This window comes from Procambarus clarkii, chromosome 15 (assembly GCF_040958095.1).
Source record: "Procambarus clarkii isolate CNS0578487 chromosome 15, FALCON_Pclarkii_2.0, whole genome shotgun sequence".
NCBI lineage: Eukaryota > Metazoa > Arthropoda > Malacostraca > Decapoda > Cambaridae > Procambarus > Procambarus clarkii.
The window spans coordinates 5,062,069-5,076,852 of record NC_091164.1 but is presented as its reverse complement, the minus strand read 5'-3'; the positions used below and the strand labels follow the sequence as shown (position 1 = coordinate 5,076,852).

Genomic DNA, 14,784 nt, shown 5'->3' with positions numbered 1-14,784 from the left:
CTGTGGTCCTGGGTTCGATCCCAGGCGCCGGCGAGAAACAATGGGCAGAGTTTCTTTCGCCCTATGCCCCTGTTACCTAGCAGTAAAATAGGTACCTGGGTGTTAGTCAGCTGTCACGGGCTGCTTCCTGGGGGGTGGAGACCTGGTCGAAGACCAGGCCGCGGGGACACTAAAAGCCCCGAAATCATCTCAAAATAACCTCAAGATCCAATTCCTTGTGTTGCACATAGTAGAACTTTCAATGATACCATCACTCAATATGTTGTAATGAAATGGAAAATGTGATGCTCATCTTTGTATTATGGGTCCATAAAAAAGAAATGGGAAACTTTGAAACATGTCAGGTATTAAAGCAGAGAAATTGATGTAACAGTGACCAGATTGGACACACCAAACTGGCAACACACAGCTCTAAATACAGAACAGACATCATTGAACTCTGCATCCACTGTCATGTGCCAGAAATAATTGAACACTATCTACTTCACTGTTTCCAACATTATAGGGCCAGAGTAAACTTCAAGCAAGTACTTATTGCACTTAAAATACCTTTTACCATATCTAGTCGGCCAACAAATTGGGCCACATTTGACCTGTCACATTTATACCTGGTGCCACCAACAGCCAAACACAGAGAACAACTGCCTCCTCACAGCACCAAGGATCAGTTGACACTATAAATACATCATCACGCCCTACGGTGCATCAAGTCTCCCTCTGACACACACTGCCGTTTAGTCGCCGCTCCTCTATTTACACTGCAACACAACAAACACTTTCGAAACCTTGTCAATCTCAACATTAACACGTCTCCCAACATTTGTAATCGTGCAGTCATCAGGAGGATAAACTTGTCATGCAAACTGCTTGTACCATCAAGAAGAAGAAGAAGAAGACATTTTAAATATAAAGTTCTTATAGGCCATTGCTTCCTGCGCCTCTGAAGGGGGCCAGTTTCTGGCTTTTGTGGTCCCTGGTAGATGAAGGACTTCTGAGAATGATGACCCCCAAGCTAATATAGCACTATATCAGTTCGGATAGCTTCAGGGAGCCTCTGAGGCTCGCCCAGAAAATGCATTTCATTACATTCAATGCTGGTTTTTTGCGTACGTTTTAACAATTGTCTGTAGTGAGACGTCACATTGTCATCAAAAAGGTTTACACAACAGCTTGCTTCAGCTTTATCTGGGCGAATCTTTTCAGCAAAACTTTGCAGTTCTTCCCATACTGTACACAATTTCCTACCCAGATCAACCATGCGCATACAGTCTTCATGTTTACGAATGATCACTTTTTTTTTCTTCTATCGTCATCCTCACAACCATTTCCTTGGGTTGAACTTTACTACTGACATTCTTTGAGCTCATGGCATGATATATAATGAGAACTTTTATGTTAAGCAATAAAAAAATAAGCACAACAATGATGAAATTGTTCACAGAATTCAGTCACGGTTATCATTAGGCGGCATACAAGTGTAAGCTAATCTTACCGACGAGACAAGTATGAACAAGCGTCATACTCTGGAGTGAATGTCGTACACCAAGGCATATTTTCCGACAATTTTCGTTGTATGAGAACAAATTTGTATTTGGGTGCAATTGTACACCGAGGTTCCACTGTATTTTTAGCTTATGAAGAAATTTTGGGAATATGAATCATTAGCAAAGTATGTTAAATAATTTCTAGGTTTATAGTTGAGCTATCATTTTTATATTTGTATTTTTTCAGGTTTCCATGGGACTTGAATGGGCAACCTTTACAGACTTAATGCAGAAGGAAATCATGCACAGTCAGTCATGGACAATGATGGCCTTTCTGCCATATGCCTGTGTGTCATACCACCTTCTCTTTGCTTCTCACCACTGGCCTAAAATACAGTATCCGAATCAAATGCACGAGGTAATTTTAGTTTTGTATTGTGAAGTAATTAACTCAACTTGCAGCCTTGTAATTTACTGGTGGCTGTTTCAGGAACTAATTATATATTGAATTATTTGTTTTGGTCATGCATATGACTTTTACCAACATCTTGGTAATGCTTATCAAATTCTCTCAGATTTAGTACACATGCCCTCTGGTTTGTTTAAGGTAATATATATTCATTTTAGGTTCTGTAGCCACTTTGATGGAGATTTAGATATTCAGTACCAATTTTTTCTTTGTAAGGGAGTTGTTCAGTCATTGTTGAATATTGTATTGACCACAAACAAAAATTAGTTTTACATAAGTTATACAAGTTAAATGCCCTTTTGATCATAAAATTGTCTGATCTGCTTTAAAGATGTACAGTCTTTTAGTGTCAGTTTTATCAATTTAATTTCTCAACTCCTACCCTCAGCTACTCCCTTGTGTAAGATACTACTACATCCTTGGAATTGGAATGAGTATTCGGCCAGGGGGTAACACATACAGCATACTGGCACAGTTAATTCTCAAAACATCCCAGCAGGGTTATAATGGGCTGAGGAAGTCACTAGAGAAGTAAATCAATTCAGTCAAGAGATAAACCATTAAAGATGTAATAAACCCTCCCTTGGCATGACAAGTGGCAGTCAAACAAGTATGGGGTTTCTCTTTAATTTTCACAAACAGTACTGTACTTTTAAATTCTTCATACTTGCAAACCACCTCCACCCAACCTTGTCTCTTAATGTATAATAATAATAATAATGCATTGTGTCAGGGGACAGGCAGCCAGTATATATATACATGTTAGATTTACTATTTATAGAAGTCCCCCAAGGTCCAATTACTGACCCTTCCCAGGATGCAACCCCACAACAAGCTGACTAACTCCTGGGTACTTATTTACTACTTGGTGAACAGGTGAGGTGCCCAACCATTTCTGTCCCTCCCGGGATTTGTACTAAGAATTCCCGATTGTGTGGTGTTCACACTTTGCATTTCTGCCCACTTGCCTCACCTTCCTCTCCTCCTACCCACAAATTCACTGGAATACTCTCTTGTCTGCCAACATTCATATGTTCAGAATGACAAAATCAACTCAATATGCTCTCTTCAGTCTTTTAGTTTATCGAATTTTGCACACATCTGTGACATTTTCAGTCTCTGCTCAGTTTTCCTCTTAGCACCATACATGCTTTTAAGGTTGTTCATTCCTAATCTCTAATTATTAAATTTTCATGTTCCTGGATGCATTTCCTTTTACCTGATGGACCTGTTCACCTAGCAGTAAAATAGGTACCTGGGAATTAGGCAAGTGTTGTGAGTTGCATTGTGGAAAGGTCAGTAGCTGGCCTAGGAGGAACCTCAATGTGCCTAAGTACAGATGTCCTGTTCTTAACAACAAGAATTATATTACACTATGGTCTCGCATCCATATATTAGTGTTGGAAGTTGTGCTGCTTCATGCAGCCTGGCTACGGGCAGAAGGCACTGAACTACAGGCCATGATCGTTAATTTGTATGACATGCAAGGCGATGTGGCCAGACCGCATTTTTGTGGAGTGTCAGAAAGACCTTGGCACAGTACCCAGTAAGAGGCTGGTGCAAAAGTTGGAGAAACAGGCAGGAGTAACAGGAAAGGTGCCCCAGTGGGTAAGGGAGTATCAAAGAAACTGAAAACAGTGAGTTAATGTAAGAGGAAAGGGGGGGAAGACCTCAGAAAGATCTCATGTTCCATCACATGACTTCATAATGGCTTAGGATGGACAAAAATGTCTTAATACCTTTATTTCCAGATTTGTGGGTTGTGTCTAATTTTCAGTGATGTTATTGTTTAATTACTTAAGTGTAGTTACAGGATGAGAGCTACATTCATCGTATCCCGTCTTCCTAGTAGTGTACTCTTTGTCTTGGGGTGCTTTAAAACCTACTTATGGTTTAATGTTAACCTCTTTTGGTTAACATTTTTTTGACAGCTTTGTTTTCTTACATAAAGTCTATGACCTCTTGTTCTTGAGGTTCCTGGTTTCAAGAATTCTTCTTTATAAATTTTGTCAATTCCCATTACTATTTTGTACATAGTGATCATATCACCTCTTTTTGTTGTCTTCTAGCTGTGGTGTATTTAATGTCTTGAGTCTCCTCATAGCTCTTGATTTTTAGTTCCAGAAGCCATTTAGTTGCATGTCTTCCACCTTTTCCAGTTTATAGATGTGCTTCTTGAGATATGGGCATCATACAGCCAGTACATATTCCAATTTTGGTCTTGCAAAGGTCATGAGCAATTTCTTTAATATTTTGCCATCTATGTATTTAAAATACAATTCTGAAGTTGGAAAGTGTAGCATAGGGTCCTTGCACAATGTCCTTTATGTAGTCCGTGGGCGACAGTTTTTTTTTTTTCTCTCTCCTTGAAGCACCCTATTTCTTTATCAGAAATCTTTAGAGCCTCTTCACATAATTCGCAGGTTTTGTGGGGCCTGTTTTCTCCAATTCCACATTCCATAACATGGCATTTATTCACATTATATTCCATCAGACAAGTATTGCTAAGTCACTTGTTTTGTCCTGGTCATCTACCCAACCACTTGGGCTGGACGGTAGAGCGACAGTCTCGCTTCATGCAGGTCGGCGTTCATTCCCCGACCGTCCAAGTGGTTGGTCACCATTCCTTACCACCCCCCCCCCCAGTCCCATCCCATCCCATATCCTTATCCTGATCCCTGCCCAGTGCTATATAGTCGCAATGACTTGGCGCTCTCTCCTGATGGTACACGTACGTCCTGGTCATCTTGAAAAGCATGCCACTCATCTAAGTCTTTTATCTTCCCTAGTAGCTCAGTATATCAGTAAACATGTTCATATAATTTTGCATTCCTTGTGACTTATTGTCTGCATATGAACCGTGGTTCCTCACAGACAAATCAGAAATTGTTGAAGAACAAGAATTTGCAGACAGCCATGGTAAATGAAATGAGTCCACTAACACGGGTGTTTGCGGGAGGAAGTTCACTAGTGCAAGATATTCTGCCCCATCTGCTCTACATCATTCAGCCTACTCTACGTCCAGTAAGTCATTGCAGTTTTGGTTAAAATAGGTAATGTGTGCATAACTTATTTATTTAATTATTTATATACAAGAAGGTACATTGGGTTTGTGAGAATATATAGCATAGTACAGTATTTACAATCTTGTAAAGCCACTAGTATGCGCAGCGTTTCGGGCAGGTCCTTAATCTAACAGATAATTTTAAGTAGGTAAATTCTATCAGAATTAATAAAATGATAACAAATACATTGCAAGAAAAAAAATGAGATGAGAGAGATTAGTATAATGATGATATGCAGAATGATATAGTGCAGTTTTTATTAGTTTTAGGGATGTAGAGTTATGGAACAAATTACCGGGTAATATAATGGAGGATTGTTTCAGGTGCAAGTTATAGTAACCTGTCATCAAAAAATTATAGTACCTATAGCTACTGTGGATGGTAATACAAAATGTGGACGGTTGTAGTGGGGGAGAAAAAAAAAAGTACACATTTTGTATTTTAGTATTTTGTCGAGGGTATAAGGAAGGAGAGAACCATATCTACATTTTCCTATTACAGGTAGAGGACATAAATGTGCTATATTAGACTTAAGATTTTATAGGTTTGACCTGGGATTGTTTATTGAAGCCTATGACAGGTTAAGCTTGTAGTTTGTTTCACTTTTTGTTATGCCCTTTAGAATTCCAATTATACAAAAACATAAGCTGTCTTTGGCGACAACAGTTACATATTGGCGGGTGTTGGGGTTGCCACACCCGGATATCACGTGTGTTTAACTAGTGGATATATATTTGATGTACAGTATTTCCTCAGGATGGTATGTACAAGATCTTTAGTGTGTGTGGATAAGAATTTATATTTTCAGTTTTTATGCTGGTACCAAAACTTTTGTGCTGCAAAACTTCTGAAATGGTAACTAATTTGGCTTATTTTTATGTCGGTTTTATTTCCCTTAGAATGGGTCTTTTAAGGCCTTGCAAACTTTCACTAGTTACCCATTTAATTCATAGGGTGTATTTTCTTAATCAGGTGAATACTCAGCTGTACAGTAAACAAGAAAAGGAAGACTTGGCTGGACTGATCAATACCATGATAAGTTACAACTTAACCTACACTCAAGAAAGAAGCTTAGATGGGCAGTACTCCTTCATCTTGGATCCGTGAGTTGATGAATTTGGCAAAAGATTTTAGATTTGTAATAAAGGGAACTACAGTGCTTAGGTACTTAATATACATCTATTTATCTGTATCACTGATGACTTATTCCTTTTTCCTTTTAGAAAGTTCCTTATCTTCAGATATTTCAAGATATTTGAGATTGGTGAAGACTTTTGATGGGACAATTCAAACATTTCCATTGAGAAACAGATTGTACAAAAAAAAAAAAATGGATTCCCTAATCATCATATACAGGTGTTTAAAGTAGAAAATCAAAGGCACAAGTAATAGAAATGCAATAAATGAAAGAATGGGGAACAGTAGAGAGGATGAAGATAAGTGGCTTTGGGTGCAATGCAGTTTGAGAGTAATCTAAGACAAGAAAATTATTCAGTAGTTCATCCATGGACAATTAGTCAACCTATGAGAGACTGAGATTGAGAAGCTTCATTTGCTAGGTTTTGGTTTGTGCATATGGTTACAGTTGTGGGTTGAACAAGTGGACAGTCAACTGCCTCATTTATAATAGAAGTTGCCGAAGAAATATAAGAAAATTCACTTTTGCAAACAGTGTGGTAGATGGATAGAACAAGTTAGGTAAGAAGGTGGTGGAGGCCAAACCTGTCAGTAATTTCAAAGCGTTATACAATGTGTGCTGGGAAGACGGGAAACCACGAGTGTAGCTTTCGTCCTATAGGACGTAGGTATTGTAACTACACTTAGGTAATTAAGTACAGTAATTGATAATGCACAGGAAGGTTGCATAGAAAATCTTATTAAAAAATAAAATATTAGTACGTTGTGTTTAGTTTATTTAGACTTGAGACTGAAGTTTTAAGAAATTATTTTACAATAGAGGCAAAAAAAAAAGCACCTTTCAGTTTTTCATTTTTAAATGTAGCTTTTATCAAGAGGTTCCTAATTTCCCATAATTGCAATAGTATACTGCATAACATTAATGTTAAGTTGTCGATCAGTTGGTGTTGGATACCTATGGCAGCTATACCTGGGGGACATACCTTGAGGTTACCTTGAGATGGTTTCGGGGCTTAGCGTTCCCATGGCCCAGTCCTCGACCAAGCCTCCTCGTAGCTGGACTGGTCAACCAGGCTGTTGGACGCAACTGCTGGCAGCCTGACGTACGAGTCACAGCCTAGTCGACATAGTCAAGGTTGTGATAGTCCTTTGTCTTTAGCTAAACATACACACTGCTTCACTATTTGGAAACGTAAATCTTCTATATCTTCACATTTCTCCTTTAATGAATTATGTTTATTTTACTTTTTTATTCTTTGTTTACTTCTTCTGTATTTTTCTTACCTTCTGAAGCACTCTTCATTCCTTGCATCAATTGCCATTTTTCTAAGTTTACCCCAAATGATAACTGTTGCACCCAGGTATTGGCCAGACTAATAAGTGAAAAACTTAACAAATGTTGCAAGAGCTTCTGTGGATGTGTTTACTATGTAAAAGAATTATATAGTGCTAATAATTATTGCAGATAATTCACCTTAAATATAAAAGGAGGAAGATTTAAACATCTGAGAAATATTCTACATGAAGTTTGTACATTACAGCTTCGTAACTTTTAAGTACTTTGAGCTGTTGCTTTCAAACTTTGAAATCCCGTGGTCCCCCGTGTCGTAGTGGTAAGACGCTTGCGTGGCGTTTCGCGAGCGCTTTGTACTGGGTTCGAATCCTGGCCGAGGAGGATTTACCGGGCGCAAATCCTTAACTGTACCCTCTGTTTAACCCAACAGTAAAATGGGTACCTGGTTGTTAAACGATTAGGTGGGGTCGTATTCCGGGAAACATAGGAGTAAGGACCTGCCCGAAATGCTACACTTGCTAGTGGCCGTACAAGAATGTAAGAACTCTTGTATATACAGTATAAATAAATAAATAGAAGAAAAATGAGCTCACTGTTTCAGGGCCCCCTAAATCAAACATGATTTAGATTAGTTATATGCCAGCTAAATGCCAAGATTAGTCAAATGTCAGTGACAAAGGTAAATTGTTCTTTGTAACTGGGATGAGTGCATCACCCGAGGTTACTACAGCCGTAACTACATTGTCTAATGAAATTTCTATCTAATGCTGTTTCAAGGACTGTCATTCATTTGGCTGCTTGTATTTTGGCTTATGCTTTCAGCTGTTAATTCATTGATTTGATTTTGTGTGTTTATATATGGACAAGAAGGAACAATGTGGGTTGTGAAAGTAGACATTTTGGTGATTAAGTGATACATTCTTGCAAAGCCAATAACAATATTTTTATCAGATTCTTATTTGGAAAGACTTACTTTTTACAGTCAAGCACACGGGCCAAGTAAAGAATCTTACCTTGAAAGTCAACTTCTAATAGAGAAACTTGTTTTTTCAACATGGTACTTTAAAATATTGTCTTCAGTTTTTCAGAAAAAGTTTGTGAGGGTTATCCTTGGAGTCGCAATGAATTTATAAGTGAAAACTCAAGGGTACAGCAAATGTAATTTGGCTACTTATTAACAATTAACTTTGATTTAACTCTTTAACTTTACCAGAATTCCTAAATTATCACCAGTTGGTCCAAATGCTGTCTTAAAGCTTTGTTAGAATAAATATAATTTTTTTGTTTAGTGTTTTTTGTCTCAATCATTTGAAGGTCACTAAATTTGTATTGTTTCACATCAAAGACAAATTTTTATTTGACTTAGAAATACTGTATATGTATAAATAAATACAGTAGAGAGACTGTTATAGCTATGGATAACCTTGTAGACTGTAGTGTTGTATGTTCTTTCAGGAATATGGAAGATGTTGTTCGTTTCCCTGATCTTAAGCCGTCGAAGCAACTTTCTTATCCTATTCGGCAATTAATTTCCCGGGAAATTGAATTGGAGAAAGTACGCAGGGCCGAAACATACTTTGTTAATCAAAAGCTGGTAAGATTCGATTTTACGGTATTTAGAAAATGCAATTAGGATAAGTTAGGATAAGTTCGTAAGATAAGCTCCTAATTTCTCTTTGTTGCCGATTGGTATTTGGGAATGAGTTTTTGACATCTATTTTCTTACATGGGTTAGGTACAGGAGAGGAATTAAAGTGGTGAGTACAGGAGAGGGGTTACGGTGGTGAGTACAGGAGGGGTTACAATGGTGTGTACAGGAGAGGGGTTACAGTAGTAGGTACACGAGAGGGGGTTACAGTGGTAGGTACAGGAAAGGGGTTACAGTGATGGTGAAGCATATGCTGTGGGAGAGGTAAAAGGTAGATGTAGATACAGTACAGTATACTGTATAATGTATCTGAAAAAATCAGGTATTTTGCTTTTGTTCTTAGAACCCTAATACAAGCACTTCCAGGACATAAACCCATTTATTTAAAAAGAGCCAAAGTGTGACATTACTGTCCATTGTACTTATCATTGTCATGTTAAAATGTCTTCACTTTTTTAATGTGTTAGACTTTTTTGTGACTTTCTTTACATGCACTTTAAATTTATATTATATAATTGTATGCATTTGTTTTTTACTATAATTCTGAATTTTATGATTATTACTTTTTTTTAGAATGAAGAGGCCAGATTTAGTGCAAAGCGTCATGCAATAGAAAAGCAGATTTCAAGCAAAAAATCAACTAAGGACCTCTCGGAGGCCAACACCGCTTCCAAAAGCTCAGTGCCAAATCATCTTCAGAAATTGCAACCTAAGCCTATAACTGAAACTTTTTCCATAAAGGTAATGCAAGGTTCTTTCAGCTTGGCTCTAGTAAAAAGTATTTACCACTGATAATTAATTTTTGACTTGTAGACATTGTCTATTGTTCTTACTAACCTGCTTTGGAACATTTTAGGACAGTGCCTCTGATGTAATTTTGATTTGATTACAGTGTGAAAGTTTTAAGCTGTGTGATCCACCATTCTGATTCTCTGCCATTTCTCTGTAATTTGTAATTCTATGTGATGCTGTGTTTTTTTTTTATTCTGATACAGACCCTTCCTGAAATAAGCATGTTGAGCTCGTGCACAAATATAATTGACAATAAAAAAAGGCTTAGCATATTTTTTTGAGAAATAAGGATGATAGACCATGAGGTGTATGGGGACATATTGCTCACATGCAATTTGTATTACCATGCACAATAGATTTTACCCCAAAGCAATTAATTTGGGCTTGTCCTTTGAGTCATCTAGCTTAAGTTTCTCCTGTAGTTACAAAAACCTTTCCACTACAAATAAAAAATTGCAGAATATCACATACACTATTGATATTGTGGGTATTGTTTTCCAGCCTTTCCCTTTCTCCACCCCTTCCTTATTCCTTCCTCCCTCCTTCCCTCCATCATTTGTTTTTACTTCAAATAAGCTGGCTATAACTCGTACTTTAGGCTGGCAGTAAATCTTAGGATAATGGATGCTTGTCTAAATCTAGGATCCTGCATCCAAGTTTTTGGGTACCAAATGTGTGTGTGTGTGTTCCTCTGTGTTCTAGAACTTTTTCATACTTGCTCTTAAGTCGTGTATGGAGGTGTGGCTTCCACCACCCTCTTTTTTTTTTTTTTTTTCCCCCAGTTCATTTCATTTGTTCTTCACTCTCACTGTATATGAGTATTTCCATACATCTCTTGCTATATTTGTTTCTGGCTTCCACCCATGCTCCCCTTCATTCTGTTTTATCACTGTGGAAGAGACTATCTCTATCTAGCTGGCCAATCCCTTGAAGTACCTCATACAATGTGACTGTATCTCTTCTGAACCTTCTCTTCCAATGCGGTCACATTGCACAACCTTAGCTTGCCAATTACATATGAATGTGATGAGCAATTTTTCTAATTTCATTCAATGTGTAGATTTCTTTGTTGCACTTGTATAGTATGGATTATATAATAATGTTGTTTTTAATCTCATCTTATCTCAAAACTTTAATCTTGAAAGTATTGTTTTGATTATGGACTAATATGATTTACAATTATAAACACATGTGAGTAGCGAGTAATGTTTTTATAAGTGCACGAGTAAAGTTAGCATTAGCTACGCGCACAGTAGCAAACATCTGGTATGGCTGGGTGTTGGTGAATACACAATGGGCAGGAGGAGGAGGAAATGTGAGGAAAATAAAACACCCTCGGTTGTTAGGGTCTACAGTTGTGATTTACTGATATACGAATAAGGAATAACAAATTAATATATGGTTTCTTAGAGAAATGGATATTCTGAGTATTATATATCTTTGAGGCCTTCTTTTTAGAGTTTAAAGTATCTTGGAAGATTTTTGTTTTCTATAACTCCCTAACTAACTATTAAGTTGTTAATTTAAGTAGAAGAACTCCCAGAACCTCGTCCAGCAGGTAACTCGTGCTGTATTTTAATTTGTGTTTTTATATCAGTGTATTAGAATTGAGTAAATAGAACTTATTTCATAACATTCACTGTAGATTTCGTGCACAAGTAGTCTTAAATATTATGATGTTCTAGCTAATGATGAGATTATCTTACTAAACACAATTTGCTGAATGGCATTCCTCAGGGAAGCTGCAAGACGTCTTCTGGAGAAGCTGTACAGGTATGATTAAATGGAAAAAGAGTATTTTTGCTGTTGATTTGAACAGTTTGCTTAGATTTTTGTTACTAATTGATATCTTGCATCAAATATGTTATTGTACTGTTTCTATTATATAAATGTTGCATAAGTTGATATACTACTTTGTCAGGAAATTAATATATATATTGTGGGAAGGACCCCCAGTTTCTCGTTGAGCATAGTTCAGTTACCACCAAGCCTTAACCCAATACACCGGGCCTCCGAGACCCATCTGTTGCCTACCAAGGTAAGGCAAGATATTAGAAACTAGATCAAAATCTGGGGCCAGATTCATGAAAGCACTTACGCAAGCACTTACGAACGTGTACATCTTTCCTCAATCTTTGAGGGCTTTGGTTACATTTATTAAACAGTTTACAAGCATGAAAACTTGTCAATCAACTGTTGTTATTGTTATAAACAGCCTCCTGGTGCTTCGGAGCTCATTAACTGTTTAATATTTGGAAACAAAGCCGCCAAAGATTGAGAAAAGATGCACAAGTTCGTAAGTGTTTGCGTAAGTGCTTTCGTAAATCTGGCCCCTGGCTCTGTGAGGTGAGGGGAGCAGGGGATCAGAGATTGGCAACAAAACTGTGGTGAACCCACCAGAAAGAATACACAGGATAAAACAAGCACGGTAAATACCCTGACTGATGCGCCTCACCACCACCAGATGGCAACCCAGGTCACTGGGCCAACATGCTCCGTCATTGGCTTCTCACTTATAGCTTACTGAACTTGTGTTTGCATTTCATGAACTTTGTTCTTTCATGAACTATTTTTTTTTTTTTATGTGCTGTCTTGTAGCCTTAGTACATAGTATTTGAGTGCTCCTTTCTCTGTTGGATTTTTTGGGCTCAGATTGATTCCCATGGTTCTCACATCCTTTGTTCTAAGGCCCACCATTCCCACGTCCTGTGAAGTGATTCAGTCCAGTCAGCTGACTGTTTCCCAATATAGGAATGTTTGCTAATTTGGTGGCTTTGCCATTTTGTCCACAGCTGATATCCGGGTTTGGGACCTCTGGCAGTCCCAATGATTACCACTTTTTCTTTGTATGATGCCTTTATCTCGCCACTCTTGTGTGCGTTAGAACATTTGGTGCATGGTTGATGTTGCCTTAGGTCCAACTCTTTTGTCACTCTTTTCTTACAAATCAGCCCAGTCAGTATTTTCTGGCTTTCATGAAAGCTGGCTTCTCTGGTGAGCCAGATTCTGGCCTTGGTTCCTGGTAGGCAATGGATGCATCTCGGAGGCCTGTGGTTTTAGGCCAAGACTTTGCAGTACTGTACTTGAGCTAAGCTCGAGAAGCCACTGGGGGTGGGGGTGTCGGACACCAGAAAAAAAGGTATTTCATTACATTCAACAATTTACTTTTATTCATTTTAGGCTCCGAAGGACTTTTTTGGCAGAATAATTAGTCGGCCTGTTGACCAGCAGATAAAAGGTAGGTTTATTTATTATGAATTCTTACTTATGATCCAGCAACCCAAAACTCTAAAGTTTATCTCTTGCTGAGGTGACATTTATTTCTAATATGGTTTAAGGTTTAAGCTAGTATACAACTGAAACCTTAAATATGCTGGGTTGTGGTAAAAATTTGCCCTATTCACATATCATTAGCTAAATTATCATTTATTAATTTATTACCCCATTTTCCACTTTTATGGGGGGGAAGGAATTATCAGCCTGGAGAATACAAAAGAGAAGTATTGGAAGAGAATGGTAAAGCTGTTCAAAATGTCACTCATCCATTTACCAAATCTTACACGCTACAGTATTTAGCAGTATGGAAAGCCAACACCAGAGTGGTGTTGGCTGTCATACTGGCCTGACAATTCAACTTCTTAAGTTTGATTCCCACTGAGACACTGCTTCAAATTTGTTTTAGGTATTTTCCAGAGTACAATCATGTCTTTAATGGCTCGTCACAAATATCCAGCCAAATAGGAAGATGTATGTTCCTGGTGTACTCGGTCTGAAAAGGTGAAACTAGATATAAGAAAAGGATACCTCACAAATACCTCCCTCCCTATCTCTCTTCTGATCTCCAGGCTGTTCCCTTCATTTCCCTTCTAATATCCTTTCTCCAGCTCCTTCCCTACCTCCTTTCTCCATCCCATTCATTTTTGTCTCATTCATCTCCTTCTTCCTTCATCTTCCTCCTTTTGCTTTTACTCATTTCTGTACTTTTCCCTGTTTACCTGTTCTTAAAAAAATATAAAATGCTTTACAGATTCCACCAATGAGATCGTCAAGAGCGACATTTGGTTCCGTTTCAAGGAGGGCTATAGTAATGCTGTTAGAAAACCCATCAAGATGAGCGACTTGGCTTGAAGTTTCATCGAGTTATTAAGCAAAAAGTGTTCGAATCCATTTAATGTAATTTTTGAAAATTGAAGTTTAAATATATTTTTTAATTATGTAAGCAAATTTTATAAAAAAATATTTAAGTCTGTAGATGGTATTTTTTACCTGATCAAACCTATATGTGCCACCTGCCCCTGAGGACTTGGCATCTTCACAGCAGAACTTGTGCAGTTTTGTATGCTCTTCCTCAGCATTTTTTTTTTTCAGTGTCAGTGTTCATTTGTCATTGTGATTGACTATCAGTGCCCTTATGGCTCTTGAGTTTTGACCCTTTGCATCCTGTGGTGGTTGAAATATAATACTGTACTGACCATTTCTCATTTCTAGCAGATATAAGACGATCAAATTTTGATGGGGTTCCCATTTGTATTTGCAACATTTCCCAGAAAAAGATTCCTTATTCAGATTTCCATGCAGTCATTCTGCAATCCTTGCTCGTTGGCAGGGTAGTTGGGCTGGCATTACAGGTAACAAACTGCATGCTCTAAAAAGTGACCTATTTCTTTGACCTTCCTCCTACCAACATGATAGATGATGGGAAGTGGCTATGGCTAGGTTGCATATCAGTCACACTTATCTTGTGGGCACTTAATATACAACGTCTTGCTCCTGTGTTTCCAAACCTCATTATCCCATTTAGTTGTGCACCTCCTCATAGAATGTCTCGATTTTCAGGATCGTTATATTTGCTTTCCTAATGTTCTTCCAGGTCACTTGTCCCTCGATAGAAATCT

At 37.9% G+C, this 14,784-nt stretch overlaps 1 protein-coding gene across 4 annotated transcripts in view; it reads left to right on the top strand.

The window, feature by feature from the left end:
- cutlet (chromosome transmission fidelity protein 18 homolog) overlaps positions 1-14,136 on the top strand; it is a 61,200-nt gene extending 47,064 nt beyond the window's left edge. For 3 of the 4 annotated variants that reach the window (XM_069324910.1, XM_069324911.1, XM_069324913.1), the window contains exons 14-21: positions 1,732-1,902; positions 4,828-4,977; positions 5,991-6,121; positions 8,905-9,043; positions 9,671-9,838; positions 11,627-11,662; positions 13,070-13,127; positions 13,917-14,136. In XM_069324910.1, the coding sequence (XP_069181011.1) occupies positions 1,732-1,902; positions 4,828-4,977; positions 5,991-6,121; positions 8,905-9,043; positions 9,671-9,838; positions 11,627-11,662; positions 13,070-13,127; positions 13,917-14,017 (954 nt within the window). In that variant the 3' untranslated portion in view covers positions 14,018-14,136. The remainder of the gene's footprint in view (positions 1-1,731; positions 1,903-4,827; positions 4,978-5,990; positions 6,122-8,904; positions 9,044-9,670; positions 9,839-11,626; positions 11,663-13,069; positions 13,128-13,916) is intronic. The other variant, XM_069324912.1, reaches the window with a different exon arrangement.
- Positions 14,137-14,784: the final 648 nt, after the last annotated feature.